This window comes from Desmodus rotundus, chromosome 4 (assembly GCF_022682495.2).
Source record: "Desmodus rotundus isolate HL8 chromosome 4, HLdesRot8A.1, whole genome shotgun sequence".
Taxonomy (NCBI): domain Eukaryota; kingdom Metazoa; phylum Chordata; class Mammalia; order Chiroptera; family Phyllostomidae; genus Desmodus; species Desmodus rotundus.
The window spans coordinates 179,889,054-179,902,412 of NC_071390.1; the positions used below are offsets into that span (position 1 = coordinate 179,889,054).

General features: G+C 64.8%; 1 protein-coding gene across 1 annotated transcript; it reads left to right on the top strand.

Annotated features, from left to right (window-relative positions):
- The first annotated feature begins 614 nt into the window (after nucleotides 1-614).
- Nucleotides 615-8,547, top strand: LRPAP1 (LDL receptor related protein associated protein 1). The gene is made up of 8 exons (XM_024573862.4): nucleotides 615-883; nucleotides 3,309-3,453; nucleotides 4,544-4,668; nucleotides 5,176-5,296; nucleotides 5,873-6,034; nucleotides 6,489-6,571; nucleotides 6,836-7,012; nucleotides 8,232-8,547. Exons 1-8 carry the CDS (start codon nucleotides 668-670, stop codon nucleotides 8,292-8,294), a joined length of 1,092 nt encoding a protein of 363 aa, XP_024429630.2. The 5' UTR covers nucleotides 615-667; the 3' UTR covers nucleotides 8,295-8,547.
- Nucleotides 8,548-13,359: the final 4,812 nt, after the last annotated feature.

The following is a 13,359-nucleotide window of genomic DNA, read 5'->3' on the forward strand; positions in this document are numbered from 1 at the left end:
CAGGATATGTCATGGATTTTTTTTTTTTTTTTTTAGAAAAATACTGGTGTGAGAGAAAAACATCGACTGGCAGCCTCAAGCACGGGATGATGCTCCAACGCACTGAGCACCGGGCCAGGGCGGGCCTGCCCCTTTCTTCCTCTGTCAAGGGAAGGAGTGGGCTGGGTGGCCCCTAGGTGCTTGACAGCAGCGACAGTAGCCTGAGTGCCAAGCAGGGGCCACCTCCCCCAAGCCTATAATGACAAGTGAGATTTAATATCAGATGACACAGGAACAGTCTCAGGCCCAGAAAAGATACAGTCCCCATTTCTGATTCACAATTTCTACGAGGTAGAGGACTGGGCGCCGCGGTCATGTGGTTTCCGGCGTCTGGGCGGCTCTGACCCTTCTCTCCACCCAAACCTCCGCAACCCTGAAATCTATTCAGACAGCCCTAGCGCAGTCGCCTGCCGCGGGCGCCGGACGTCACGAGGCTGCGGCGTGGTTGCCTGGGAAACGCTCACGTGTCTCCGCAGGGCTTCCTGGGCCTCGTAGTCCGCTGGCAGCCTCGCCTGGGCCAGCTGCGTGTGAAAGAACTGCAACTCCCAGGAGGCGGCGCGGCGGGGAGCGGGGCGGGGCCTGGTGGGACCTCTTGACCAGAGTGCGGGGTCTCTGCAGCCAAAGGAAGATGGCGTTGCGGACATTCGGATCCGGGCCGCGCCGGCTTCTGGCGCTGGCGCTGCTGCTGCTCCCGCTACTGTTGGTGCTCGGGCCCTGGCAAGTGGTGGGCCACGGCGGCAAATACTCGCGGGAGCAGAATGAGCCCGAGCGGCCCCCGAAGCGCGAGCCCGGGGGCGAGTTCCGCATGGAGAAGTTGAACCAGCTGTGGGGGAAGGCCCAGCGGGTGAGCGGCCGGGCCGGGGGCGCTGCGGGGCGGGTGGGGCCTGGGTCCTCTGGGAACTGTGTATGTCGCCTCCCCCGCCCCAGCATTTCCGTCCTGCCTCCCTGTGAAGTTTTTCAGTTCCTCTTTGGTGCATACGAGCGCTTGTGTGGTCTGGGCGCCTTTGGGGTGTTGCGAGACCCCGGATCCCCTCGTGGTTGGGGACAAGCCCTGCGAGGAGCCTCGCCCGCCTTGCTCACGGTCACGTGCTCCTGGGGTGGCAGAGCGCCCGGGAGCAAGATATTGGGAGCTGCGAGCTCCTGTTGAGGGTTCTTGTCCTCACTCGGTGATTCTAACTGTTGAAGCGCTTGTGCTTCTAGGCGGGGGCCCAGACGGGGAGGGAGGCTGTGTGTGACTGCCCCTGTGTCCCTGTGCGCCGCCTGTGGCCGGTCCCCTTCCTTGGGGCAACGGGAGGGACCCTGAAGGGCGGGCCAGGGGTGGGTTTCACCTGCATACCGGGCAGTGGGCGGGGCGTGGTCATCCTCAGAGCGCCTGCCCTGAGCGCCTGGGGGTCTCTGGCCGCACCAAGGGTGGGCGCCGCGCTGAGGCAGCACACTGCCCGGCCTCCAGGGACTACTCCACACACCGTCGCTCAGCCAGAGACCGGAACCCTGATCTGGCAGTCCGCGGTGCACTCTGGCTGCTGCACGTCTCGGCACAGCCGCTTCACAAACGGCCCGGCCTGGCTTGCCCCGCGCCCAGCCCACAGCCAGAGCGTATCTGCAAGTGGCATTGGGACCCACTCTTCTGGTGTGGGGACGCTTCGGTGTGGCTTTAGAAGTCAGCCATTAAACTAGAGAATCCCAAAGCAGGTTTTTCATAAACATTTAGATGCCTCCGTGTTTCCAGTTAGGGCCACCCATGTCAGTGGCCGCAACACTGTGACTTAAGCCTTTCACGTAACTGGCCGGTAAGGATCTTGACGGTGAGAGTAAGAACAGAAGGACAGGAGATGGGAGGGGGTCAGGTTTCACACTTATGTTCAGACTCAGAAATCACAACTATTTTCTTCTGCGCCCAGAACCAGCACAAACCGGAACGCAAGTTTAGCATAAACCCTGTGACTCATCTTCTGGGTCGTTGGCTCGGGAAGAGGAGAACCTGCCCAGTCCAGGGGCCCTTCCCTGTGGTTCCTACTGGGGCCGCCCGAAGCACGCACACATGTCCTCCTGACCAGCGCTGCGCCCTCGCCCCGCGCCCTGCGTGTGGGAGCAGCCCTGGCCCACTCACCGCAGCGGAGCGGCAGTCGGAGGCTGGGGGTCCATCTAAGAAGCAGAGACGGAGCAAGCATCAGACTAGGGACCAAGGAGAGATAGAGACGGGAAGCTTGAGGTCACAGTGCTTTCCTTATAAAGGACGCTTAGGAATCTGCGTTCTTTACCTCCACTGGGCCCAGACCCGCACACTGGGTCCCGCTCCTGGTGACCTGTGGCACAGGGAGGCCGTGGGCATGGTGCCCGTCTTTGCCCTCGGTGGTGGCGAGGCCCTGTGAGCAGCCGGCACGGGGTGGTCTTGCCTCGCTCCTGCTGGCCGGGAAGCTCGTGCCACCAGCCCCCCACTGGCCCTGGGAGCCCACCCTTCCTGCAGGACAGCTGGGCACTGGAGCGCCCCACACACGCAGCCCTGGGTCTGTCATTGGGGGTCCTTAGCAAGTTCTGGGGGGAGGGTCAGTCAGGCATGGGAACTAATTGATATTTAAAGCCACCAGTTTCGTGGAACATGCGAGAATCATCATGTGTCATTTGAGCTGGGAGAGATGGTGCAGCCCCAAAGCGGGTGGAGGCCTCAGGGGTGAGCAAGGCCTCGGCTCTGGGGAACAGGGACACTGCCCAGCCCCTCCTCAGCCAGCGCCTGCTCACAAGGAAAGCTGCTCGGCCAGTGAGCCATGGCAGTGCTTTTTATTTTTTTTACTTTTTAAGACATTTCTCATAAATTCGGTCTTCTGTCCTCTTCAATAACAGTCGCGGTTTCACAATACAAGAACTGGTTTCCTCACCAAGCCCCTTTCTTGCCCCTACGTCCTCCCACCCTGTTTACCTAGGTGCCCCGTGACTGTCCCTAGGGTCCAGGGTGGGAAGGTGGGCGTCCTGTTACCTTCCCCTCCTGTGCCCACAGGCCCAGGCGACTGAGAGCAGGTGGCTCTCTGGGGACGCACGGTGCTGTGGGCGGTCCAGCAAGGCGGCTGGTCCTCGCACGGCTGGGCTGGGGTCCCTCAGAGGTTCTCCCGCGGGAACATGTGCGATACTTTGAAGGGCAGGGGCTCTGACTCCGTGTTCTGCTCAGCTCCTAGGGTCTCCCGGCCACCCTCTCCGGGGTCAGCTTCTTCTGGCCAGTGTCGTTGGTCCATCACATGGCCAATTGTGACAGGTCCCCTGCCTGTGTCCCCCAGCTGCAGTTGTCTCCTGTGGAGCTGTCCGAGCTCCATGCTGATCTGAAGATACAAGAAAGGGATGAATTCTCCTGGAAGAAGCTGAAGGCCGAAGGCCTGGACGAAGACGGGGAGAAGGAAGCAAAGCTGATGCGCAGCCTCAGTGGTACCTTGGGTTCCCACTTTGTCCGAGGGGAGCGGTCCACGGGCTCCATGGTCTGACTCGGTGTGTGGGCGGGGCCAGCCGGGACTGTAGGGGCCCATCCATCCAGGCAGCCTGCTTCCTGGGTTTCCAGGTGTCAGTCACACGTGGTGAAGTAAGATATCAGTGACCAGGCTGAGGAGATGGCAGGTGTGTCTGCCCGTGCGACCCGCCCGGGTCAGGGGCCGTCACGGGGGCAGTGCTTAATGGCTCGGTGGGGGCCTCCTGCAGATCAGGGAGAGGGCCGGACGGTGTCTGGCACCTGGGAAGGCCCTGAGCTCACCAGCTAGTGAGGGAATACACACTTGTCTCAGCTCGCTCTCCAGCCCTGCAGCGGTCCAGGCGTGCAGGTGGATGAGTTCCTAGGCGCAGGCGGTGTAGACTGAGTGGGAGGGCAGGGCCTCCCTGAGCAGGGAGCGGACCGGCCTCGCCCAGGAGCTAGTGTACAGGGCATGCGCCCGGGGGCCCCTGGTGGGGACTGGTTGTGTCCAGCAGGTGTCCGTCCACGGGAGGGGCTAGGGCCAGATGGCAGGAATGGGGTGCAGAGCGAGGTGAGCCCTGTGCGGGTTTCTAGGGAGGATGGGACTGACCCCTTGGAGAGGCCCTAGCGACATTCTGGGTGCTGGACTCTGCTGCTCAGGAGATCCAGGCACAGCCACTTCCACCTTAGGAGGGAGAGGGGTGGGGCCCTGAAGAGGGCGTGTCCCAAAGAGTCGTGGTGAGGCTGGGAGCGGGTATCACCTGCCCTACTGGGCACGGGCTGAGAAGTTGGGCTCTGAAGATCTGTGAGGTTGGTCTGCACATGACCGCACTGCAAGCGACTCCCATCCCACCTGGGCCTACTCGTGGTGCAGCCTACAGGGCGCCCACTGCTGTTGGGCGGGCCCCTGAGCTGCTGTCCACATCGGGGAGCGTGCGGCCCTGAGGCTTGTTTCGTCCTGCTGGGTCCTGATTGTCACCAGAAACGAGGGTGGGCAGAGGGAACCTGCAGGAAGCGGGACAGACCTGGCCAGCAACCCTGGCCCCGCCTTGACCGCCAGCCCCTGTCTGCTAGTCATCCTGGCCAAGTACGGCCTGGACGGCAGGAAGGACGCCCGGCCGCTCAGCAGCAACTCCCTCAACGACGGGACCGAGCAGGACAGCCTGGAGGACCCCCGGCTGGAGAAACTGTGGCACAAGGTACCCCGGCACTTCCTGTGGACCCCGAAACGTGTGCCCTCGTGTCGAGATTTGGGGGCCGCCTCTCTGCTCTGGCCTGTCCCTGGGGCTCGCCCGACCAGCCTCGAGCTGTCAGGCACAGAGCAGGGGAGCTGCTGACCAGCTGCGGGGGGCGTGCGGGCTGCACGGGCCTGTGGCTCTGAGCGGTGCCCACCCCCAGGGGCGCACAGCACACGCCGTCGCTGGGGCTGCAGAGCCGTCCACCGGCTCCTGTCCAGGATGCTCTGTCAGGGCCACGTTGCGAGGGGTCAGGAGTTGGAATTCTGACACCAGCCAGATGTCCTCAGTCTCAGGGGTGAAGTGGGAGGGGGGTGGGCTCGTGGGGAAGGTGCTCCCTATAGCCCCCAGGCTGAGCCTGGGGCCTCCGTTACCCACTTTGCCCTGCGGCCCACGGGGAGGTGGGGGCGCCAGAGGTGTGGACAGGTGAGCTCGGCCCGCAGCAGGTTCACTCGGCCGCTCTCCTCGCAGGCACAGACCTCTGGGAAGTTCTCCAGGGAAGAGCTGGACAAGCTCTGGCGGGAGTTCCAGCACCACAGAGAGAAGGTTCGAGAGTACAACGTTTTGCTGGAGACCCTGAGCAGAACGGAAGGTGCCTCCTGCTCCCGGCCCTCCCTGTGGGCAGCTCTGACTCCAAAGGGGGCTGCAGGCAGGGACACCCTGCTGGGGTCTCGCCTGCTTGCCCCTTTTTCTGAGGGGGATCGAGCCACGTGGGAGGGATCCCCGCCCGTCAGGGTGCCTCCAGCAGGCACAGGGTGTATCGTTCCGACGGGGCGCTGCTCCAGGACTCGGCTCACCGCTGGCCAGCGCTCCCGCGGACGCCTTGTTCTGACCGTGTGATCTCTGACCGCGCAGTTGTTTGGTCTCAGAACCCACCCCAGTCACGGGCTCCGACCCTCACAAAGCCAGCAGGCACCCCGGGGGCCTCAGGCTCCTGGTACACTGACGTCCTGCAAGTGGCCGTTTGGGAGCGAGGGTTCTCAGGTCTGCCTCTTTCAAAGGAAGGGACTGGGAGAGGGGCCGTTTAGCAACCTCAGAGCCTGTGGAAGGAGAGAGACTCCAGCCGAAAACGAGAGGACGTGTGGCCCCTGGTGACGCAGGGCTGGCTCAGTGGCGGTTGTCCCCAGGCCCCAGGCCCTCATCAGGCGCTCCCTTCTGTTCCCCACAGGGATCCGGGAGAACGCCATCAGCCCGTCTGACATGAGCCGCGTGCAGGAGGCGGCCGTGTTGCACAGCAGGCATGCGGAGCTCGAGGACAGGCTGCGGGGCATCAACCAGGGCTATGACCGCCTGCAGAGGGCCAGCCACCAGGGCTACGGTGCCGAGGCTGGTGAGCGTGGGCACGGGGTGTGCCGGGGCTGCTGTTTGGCTCTCCCCTGAGAGTGCCACATGGCTAGGCTTTCAGCCCCCTGTGCCCTGCACAGCTGTCCTGTCCCTCGACCCTCGTAGCTGTCAGGGCAGCTGGGTACACTGGTCACAGCCCCTCTTCTCAAGTTCCAAGCCCGCTGCTCACCCAGGACCCGGCTGCAGGCAGCCTGGGAGGGGGGCGGGTTCCAGGGGCCCAGCCACCTTCTGGCAGGTCCTGTGAGCTGTGGGCTGAGAGCGCACAGGAAGAACACCCCTTTGCTTCCCAAGGACGCTGCGCGAACACATGCGTGCACGTGGGGACACGCACCCACGTGTCATGCACACACACACACACGGCTCTGGCTGCCAGGCGGGAGGCCGGCCCAGGGGCCGCAGGAGGCCGTGCATGTCTCTGAGGCTGCCCTGCTCTCTGCCAGAGTTCGAGGAGCCCCGGGTGATGGACCTGTGGGACCTGGCCCGGTCCGCCAACTTCACGGAGAAAGAGCTGGAGGCCTTTCGGGTAAGGAGGGCACCAGGCTGTCCTGCTGCAACCTGACTCACGGCACGGTCCTGGGGAGTTCCTGATGCCGCAGGGGCGCCATTGCTGTCGCTGTTTCCCCTCCTCAGAGCAGTCAGCATGTCACGGGGACCACCTTCTCACCCTGTGTGCCCCTTCCTCTCCAGTTGCCCGCCTGTGCGGGGGCCTAGACAGCGGGCCTGTGGGGGAGGGGCTTTGGGCATTAGGAGCCTGTTGGAAACTCAGTTGCTTAAAACATACTCTTAGGAGGAGCTGAAGCATTTCGAAGTGAAAATTGAGAAGCACAACCACTACCGGAAGCAGCTGGAGATTTCACACCAGAAGCTGAAACATGTGGAGCGGCTGGGCGACCGGGAGCACGTCAGCCGGAACAAGGAGCGCTACGCCCTGCTGGAGGAGAAGACCAAGGAGCTGGGCTACAAGGTGGGTGTGGCTTCAGGCCACGTCCCAGCCCCCGACCCACAGGTGCGCCGGACGTCCCCATCTGAGCCTCAGTTTCCTCGGCAGCGGGGCGGGGGCCTCAGACACACAGCCTTGCTGCTGCGCCCGCTGCCCTGGAGGGGACAGGAGGCGGGGCCAGGGCCTGGCCAGGGCTGCGGGCATGTGCACGGAGCAGGCGGGCAGGGCTGGAGCCAGAAACCCTGGCCTTGAAAATGGGTGGCCGGTCAGTGGTCTGCACGTCCTCTGCTGCCGAGGGAGCAGCCCCGTGTGTCCAGAGCGCACGCAGGCTGCTGTGCCCTGAGGGTCTGCCCTGTGCTGGGGGGGACTACGCTTGGCCCCCGCAGGAGCGGGGACCCGCTCAAGACCGGAGCAGGCAGCCCCAGGCCAGCTGCTGCCTTGTGCTCTGTGAGGGCCAAGCTGCCCCCCAGTGGGGCCACTGGTTAGGGCATGAGGGGCAGGCACTGTCCAGGCACCAGAAGGTGAGGGGCCTTTTCCACAGAGCCTCTGCTATGGGTCTGGTGGAGGGGGGAGGGTGCACGGAGGGGCAGGGGTGGCTCGGGGCGTCCCCAGCGGGCCTGATGAACTGGCTTCTGCAGGGCGTGATGCTGGGGCTGGGGGCGGGAGGGGGGCCTCTCAAGCCTTTGAAGCTGCAGGGACTCATCCCTGCGAGAACACTGGCCATGCGGACCGTGCCTGCTTTTGGCTGAGTGTGTGGAAGCCGAGCACCACAGTGCCTGCGTGGTCGACTTTAAAATGGGCGTCGAAACGCAGGAGTTTGCGGGGTGGGGCTCACCTGGCACAGACAGATTGGGGGTATGAGTGAGCAGAAGCAGAGCGTCGCCCGGTGAGAAAGCACTCGTGTGGACAGGCTCTCGTTCCAGGGGACTGGAGCCCATGGGAGCCCGGGAGCAGGTGCCTCCCCGCTGGCAGGGTCCTGGGAGGAGTAGGCAGGAGCTGCCAGGAGTGCTGGGCTGGTGGCAGGACCACCCACAGGCCCTGGCGAGCAGCGAGGAGGGCGGAGGGAGCAGCTCAGTCTGCTGGCTCCTGGCTCCTCACTCTCTGACAGCGTCCCAGCCACTGCCGTGCCGCTTTAGTGACTGGTTTGTGACGGTTTCTGGGTGGCGGAGAACTGCAAGGTAACAGCTTCGCAGCAACCCTGTGTGGCTGTGGCTCAGGCCGGGCCGGCTGTCTGTCTCTCCAGGTGAAGAAGCACCTGCAGGACCTGTCCAGCCGGATCTCGAGAGCACGCCACAACGAGCTCTGATGGCTGGCCCAGGGCCGTGCTGCGGGGGCACCTGCATGAACGGGACGGAGGGAGAGCGCGGCGGCTGCCTGGGCGCTGTGGGCCTGGCGCAGGGACTGCGCGCTGCCACCCTTGCCGGCTGCCGGCTGACTGGCGTCCTCTGGCCGCAGCAGCTTGGTCTGCAGCCAGAACGTGCCGCTGCAGATGGTGCGTCCTGAAGTCCTGAACAGTCACCACGTTTAATTCTGATCATCAGCGACCCACTGCCTCCCTCGCCTGTCTCTGTCTCATTCTGTCTCTGTGGCTGGGCCTCAGGGCCACCGCGCCTCGGTCCCAGGCATCGTCGGTGGCTCTGGGTCCCCGCCCGCCTGAAGGGCCCCCCTGCCTCCCCCACAGCCCTGATGGGCTCCGTGCTTGGGCCAGCTCAGGGGGCATTTTCCTGCCCACCCCTGCCTCAAGGACCCTGCAAGTCCCCGTGTGACAGGAATGCCGACTGCCACCAAGGATGGGGCTGTGACCTCGCAGTGGCTGGTCAGGGGCGGCCAATACAGCTCCTGGGGTTGAACCTGGAGGAGGCCTGACCCCATCGGGACTGCGTGGCCACACTGGGGCCTGCAAAGCACATGCCCGCTCATTTAAGAGACAAAAGCCAAGGACCGCCTGCTGGGGCTTGTGTGCTCGGGTGCCATGAGTGGGGGCAGGGGCTGGCATCCACGGCAGGGGTCTCAGCGCAGCCCTGGGCCTCTGCTGCCCCGCCCCATTCATCCTACAGACTTTTTCCCTCTGTCACCTGATGAGCCTGGTGCCCTGGTCGGAGGGCGAGGGAGCACACAGGTGGGGGCACCCCATCTGTCTCGAGTCTCGGGGCAGGGGTGCCTCTCCTCCCCACACACCAGCTCTTTGGAGGTTAGAGGCCTCTTGCAGCCACACGTACCTCTCAGAATCCACTTCTGCACTTTTACGGGAAAGCCCACTGGGATTTCCGCAGGGCTGCTTTCACGGGCAGGTCCCTTTGCGGGAGCCAACAGCTCAACAGCCCTGGGTCTCCCCATCTCGAAGTCTGTGTGTCAGTCCCTCACCGGGCTTCCGTCAGGCCTCCCTCCGGGAGACCAGGCACTGCATGTGGCTATGGATGGTGGGTTTTCGTTCTGTGTCTGGTTGTCTCCTGCAGGGCCCTCGCACCCCATGTCCGTGGTCCAGCCTCGTGCCCCCCGCCCCCCCCCCCCAGGTGGGGAACAGCAGGGGCGGGAAAAGCCTGCTTCTGCCACAGTCCTGTCATCTCCCTACAGGTGGTGTCTTGCAGGCCTGGAACCCCCTTGTGCTGAGTCTTTGGGTTAAGAACTCAGTTTTAAAAATAGATATGGGGCTGTTTAGAATTTCCGATTCTTGTGTCTTTATTTTAAAGGTATATTTATAAAGGTATTTCATTTCTGTCCAAATACCGGGCATGAGGTTGACACCATGCCCTCCCTGAAGTCTGCTGACTCAGCAGTGACACCTTCTCTTTCCCCAGGTGCTAAGGAGTCGTAGCATGGGTGACTGAGCCCCCACCCAGAGGGGCCTCGGCATGCTGGAGGCCCAGGCCAGGGCACACCAGCCATGCCTTGCCCCCTACTTGTAGCTTAAAAGGAGAGCCCTGTACTTTCCAATCGCATCCAGGGCAGGGGCCTCAATAGTTTGCTGGCACAGCCCCAGGCCCCTCCCACCCCACCCCAGGGCTCAGGGCTGAGCCTGTGACACTGCCTCGACCCCCAGCTCAGAAGGTGGGGCAGGGCGAGGGAGGCTGGTGTCCTGGGGACAGCGAGATGAGTAGACTGTCCAGGGGCTGCCGGGCAAAGGCACAGCTGCTGCACAGGTCCTTCAGGAGGAGACCAGGCCTCGTTAAAAATGGAACATGAACAATTTCAAGCGATCAGGTCCCGGGGAGCAGTGTGGTCAGTGAACGTGTGCGCGGGCCATACCGGCAGGCTGCCTGCATCCAGGGCTTGGCCAGGCAGGATGGCTGGGGGCCCTGACCCTGTGGCTGCAGGGTGGTCTGGGTGCAGCCACTCTGGAGGAGGGAAGGGCAGCTGTGCCTCCCACCTCCTGTGGCCAGGAGGCTGTGAGCCACAGAGCCAGACCCTTGGGGACGAAGCTCCCGGGCGCCTGCCTTCCTGGCCCCGTTGCCACTGCTGCCACACAGCTGTCCACAGCAGGGGGGGGGGGGGGGCGGGCCGGCGGCATGAGGGCTGGTCAGTGAGGGGGCTCCTTCCTCCTGGGCTCCAGCTTGGCCAGCCGCTCTTCCCGGGCCTGGGCATGCTGCGTCCCCGCCCTGTGGGCTGCCTCAGTGGCTGCAAGGTCGATCTGGGCATAGCGGGCGGTGTCAGCCCCTGAAAGCAGCCCCAGGTGAGCAGGCCCGAGTGACCCCAGGGAGCCCACTCCTCTGCAGAGGCCTTGGCCTGCACAGGGGGCTGGGGGTCCGCCTGCACCACCCACCCAGCATGACCTGAGGGAAGGCCCTGCGTGGGGCTGTGGCCCCCAAGGCACCCACCCCCATTGGCTGTGTGGGGACCCACCTCGGACACCCACGCCGGCCTCCAGGAGCTCCAGGCCCAGGTAGTGCAGCTGCATTCTGGGGGAGGGGCTGGCGGGGATGTTCGCATAGGTGGGCGCCTTGCTCATGGGCTTCTCGGGCCCCAGGGCTCCTGTGAGGATGGGGCTGTGAGTCCCCGGGGGTGGCTGGGAGCCCAGCTGACCCCAGGCCTGTGCTGCAAGTGTTCCTCGCCTACCCTTCCTGGTCCCACCTCCACTTCTGCAGGGCCGTGGGGGGCTCCTCAATTTTCCTGGGCAGCTGCTGTCTATCCTGAGACACCCCCCCCCACGCCGGGGCACACCTCCCCTGGTGCCATGGGCGACCCCCCGGGGCCCACACTCTAATGCCTTCTGCCCTGCTGCCTGCCGCCCACCCCAACCACCCCTCCTGGCCACTTTCTCCTTGGGTCCGCAGCATCCTGTTCCTCCCAGGCAGAACACCCACCCAGTCTGTGCCCCAGCCCACCCCGCCACTGTGCTGGGTCACCCCCCCCCCCAACTCCAGGTTCCGGGGACCATGGGCCTGAGCTCAGGGCCACGCTCATGAGAGCACCGTCCCCTTCCTGGTGTTCCCCCGCACACTAAGTCCCTTCCCCTGTCCCACAGACTGCTCGGTGGAGTTCAGGGTGGGCCCCCCACAGCTGACTCCTGGCTGGGGGCTGGACCCGCCCACAGGGGGCCAGGCGCCAGTCGCTGCAGCCCCCCTCCTGCCCACAGGGCCTCACGGGAGCCCGTGGCCCGCTGCCCTCTATGGTACAGGTTTCCTGGCTGGGCTGCCACCCTGGCCTCTGTGACCCCACCTCCCTGCCCCATGGCTGTGCGGGGGCTGGTTCTGTAGCCAAGCCTACCTGAAGGCACTGGGAGCCCAGGGGGTGAGGCCGCTGCTCCCTAGACCAGAGAGAGCTCAGTCAGCCATCCGTCTGCACCCCCACACGCAGCTGAGGGCCGGGACACCAAAGAGCAACACGGGATGGGGCCCCGTACCCTGTGCCCCAGGACTCATGCCTGTCCCCCAGCTCTGCCTCCCAGACCCTGTCTGGGGGGGTCAGGAGTGCAGGTGCCCCGTCAGGCCCGGCCTGTGCTGTAAGGGGTTTGCTGGCCCACAGCCGAGCCCCTGCCGCACTGGAGGAGGCAAGGCTGCGGCACGCACTCCCTGGGCACCAGAGTGGCCTGACCAGGGGCCTCTCCCAGGTGCTGACAGCCAGAGAGCCAGAGGAAGGGACTGTGGTGGCCTCAGAGCTGGGGACGCTGATGCCAGCAGATTGGGACAGAAGGAGGGACAGTGGCCCATGGCCAGCACATACACTGACCCCAGGGCCTCCATCTCCCAAACCCCGCAGGAGCCAGGCCCCCTGCCAAGGGCCAGGGCAGCTGTCCGGAAGGAGTCCTGGGGAGGGCAGCCCAGCAGCGGGACCTCGTGGCTGGACTGGGGTCTGGAATCGGGGTGCGGAAGCCTGATCTGCTTTCGGGGAGGGTGTGGGCACTGCCAGACTCAGGATGAGCGCCCCGCCCTAGTCCAGGACCAGGCTCCTGAGCAAGGCTCTTTCCATCACCTTGTGTGACGGAGCCCCCACGTGCTCTGGGGCCTGGGCCTGGGCACACAAGAGTCTGACGCCCTCCGGGAGCCAGGCACTCGTACACCGGTCCCCAGCCCCCAGTTCTCACAGGCTCCCCCTGCCCTCAGAGCTCCCCCCATCCCACAGATGGCACCTGCTTCCAGGGCCAGCCCTGCAGGTGTGGGACACCACAGGTGGTGTGGAAATGAGCAGACACAGGGCCACCGTGTCTCCCTCTCTGGGGACAGGACTTGCGGACCCGTGGGGAGTATCTGCCTGCTTGAGCAAGGAGCTTCGGGGCACCTGAGGGACCCCCCTCACTCGAGGGGCCATGGCCCCTAGGGGCCCCCAAAGGGCTGCAGTGGCCACTCCCATGATGGGCCCCTCCCTCCCCTGGATGAGGTGTTGAGGTCCACAGCCTGGCCCCGCCCACCAGGTTCTGGGTGCCCCCTCCTACCAGACTGAGGGTGGAAGGCTCTGGCCACCCGGCTCCAAACTTGCCCGAGTCCACCCTCCCACCTCACCCCTCCGATGGCCCTTCCCTGGAGTCCCAGCCCTCTGCCTCGTCCACAGCCAGGACACCTACGTGGGGCAGGGCCAACGGAAGGCACAGCTCTGCCCTCCAGGGTCACCACCCCCGCCCCAGCTCACAGCCCTGTCTGTTCCCTGTGAGGCTGGCCAGGCCCCGGAGGGGGGGGGCAGGTGGTGATGGCTGTGTGTGTGACTCACTGACAGGCCTCTGTGGGGCACTGACTGTTACCTCAATAGACCCCCCCCCCCGTGGGCCCATCTGCGGGAGGAAACTGAGGCTCAGACAGGTGGCAGGACTTGCTAGGGTCACCCGGCCAGCGGGCGGGCCCCTTGGGGCCCCCGAGCCTGCCTTTCCCGCTGGCAGTGATGCAGGGCTCGCCCACAAGGCCGCAGGCAGCGGAGCCGGGCACAGCCCCTGGCACGTGCAG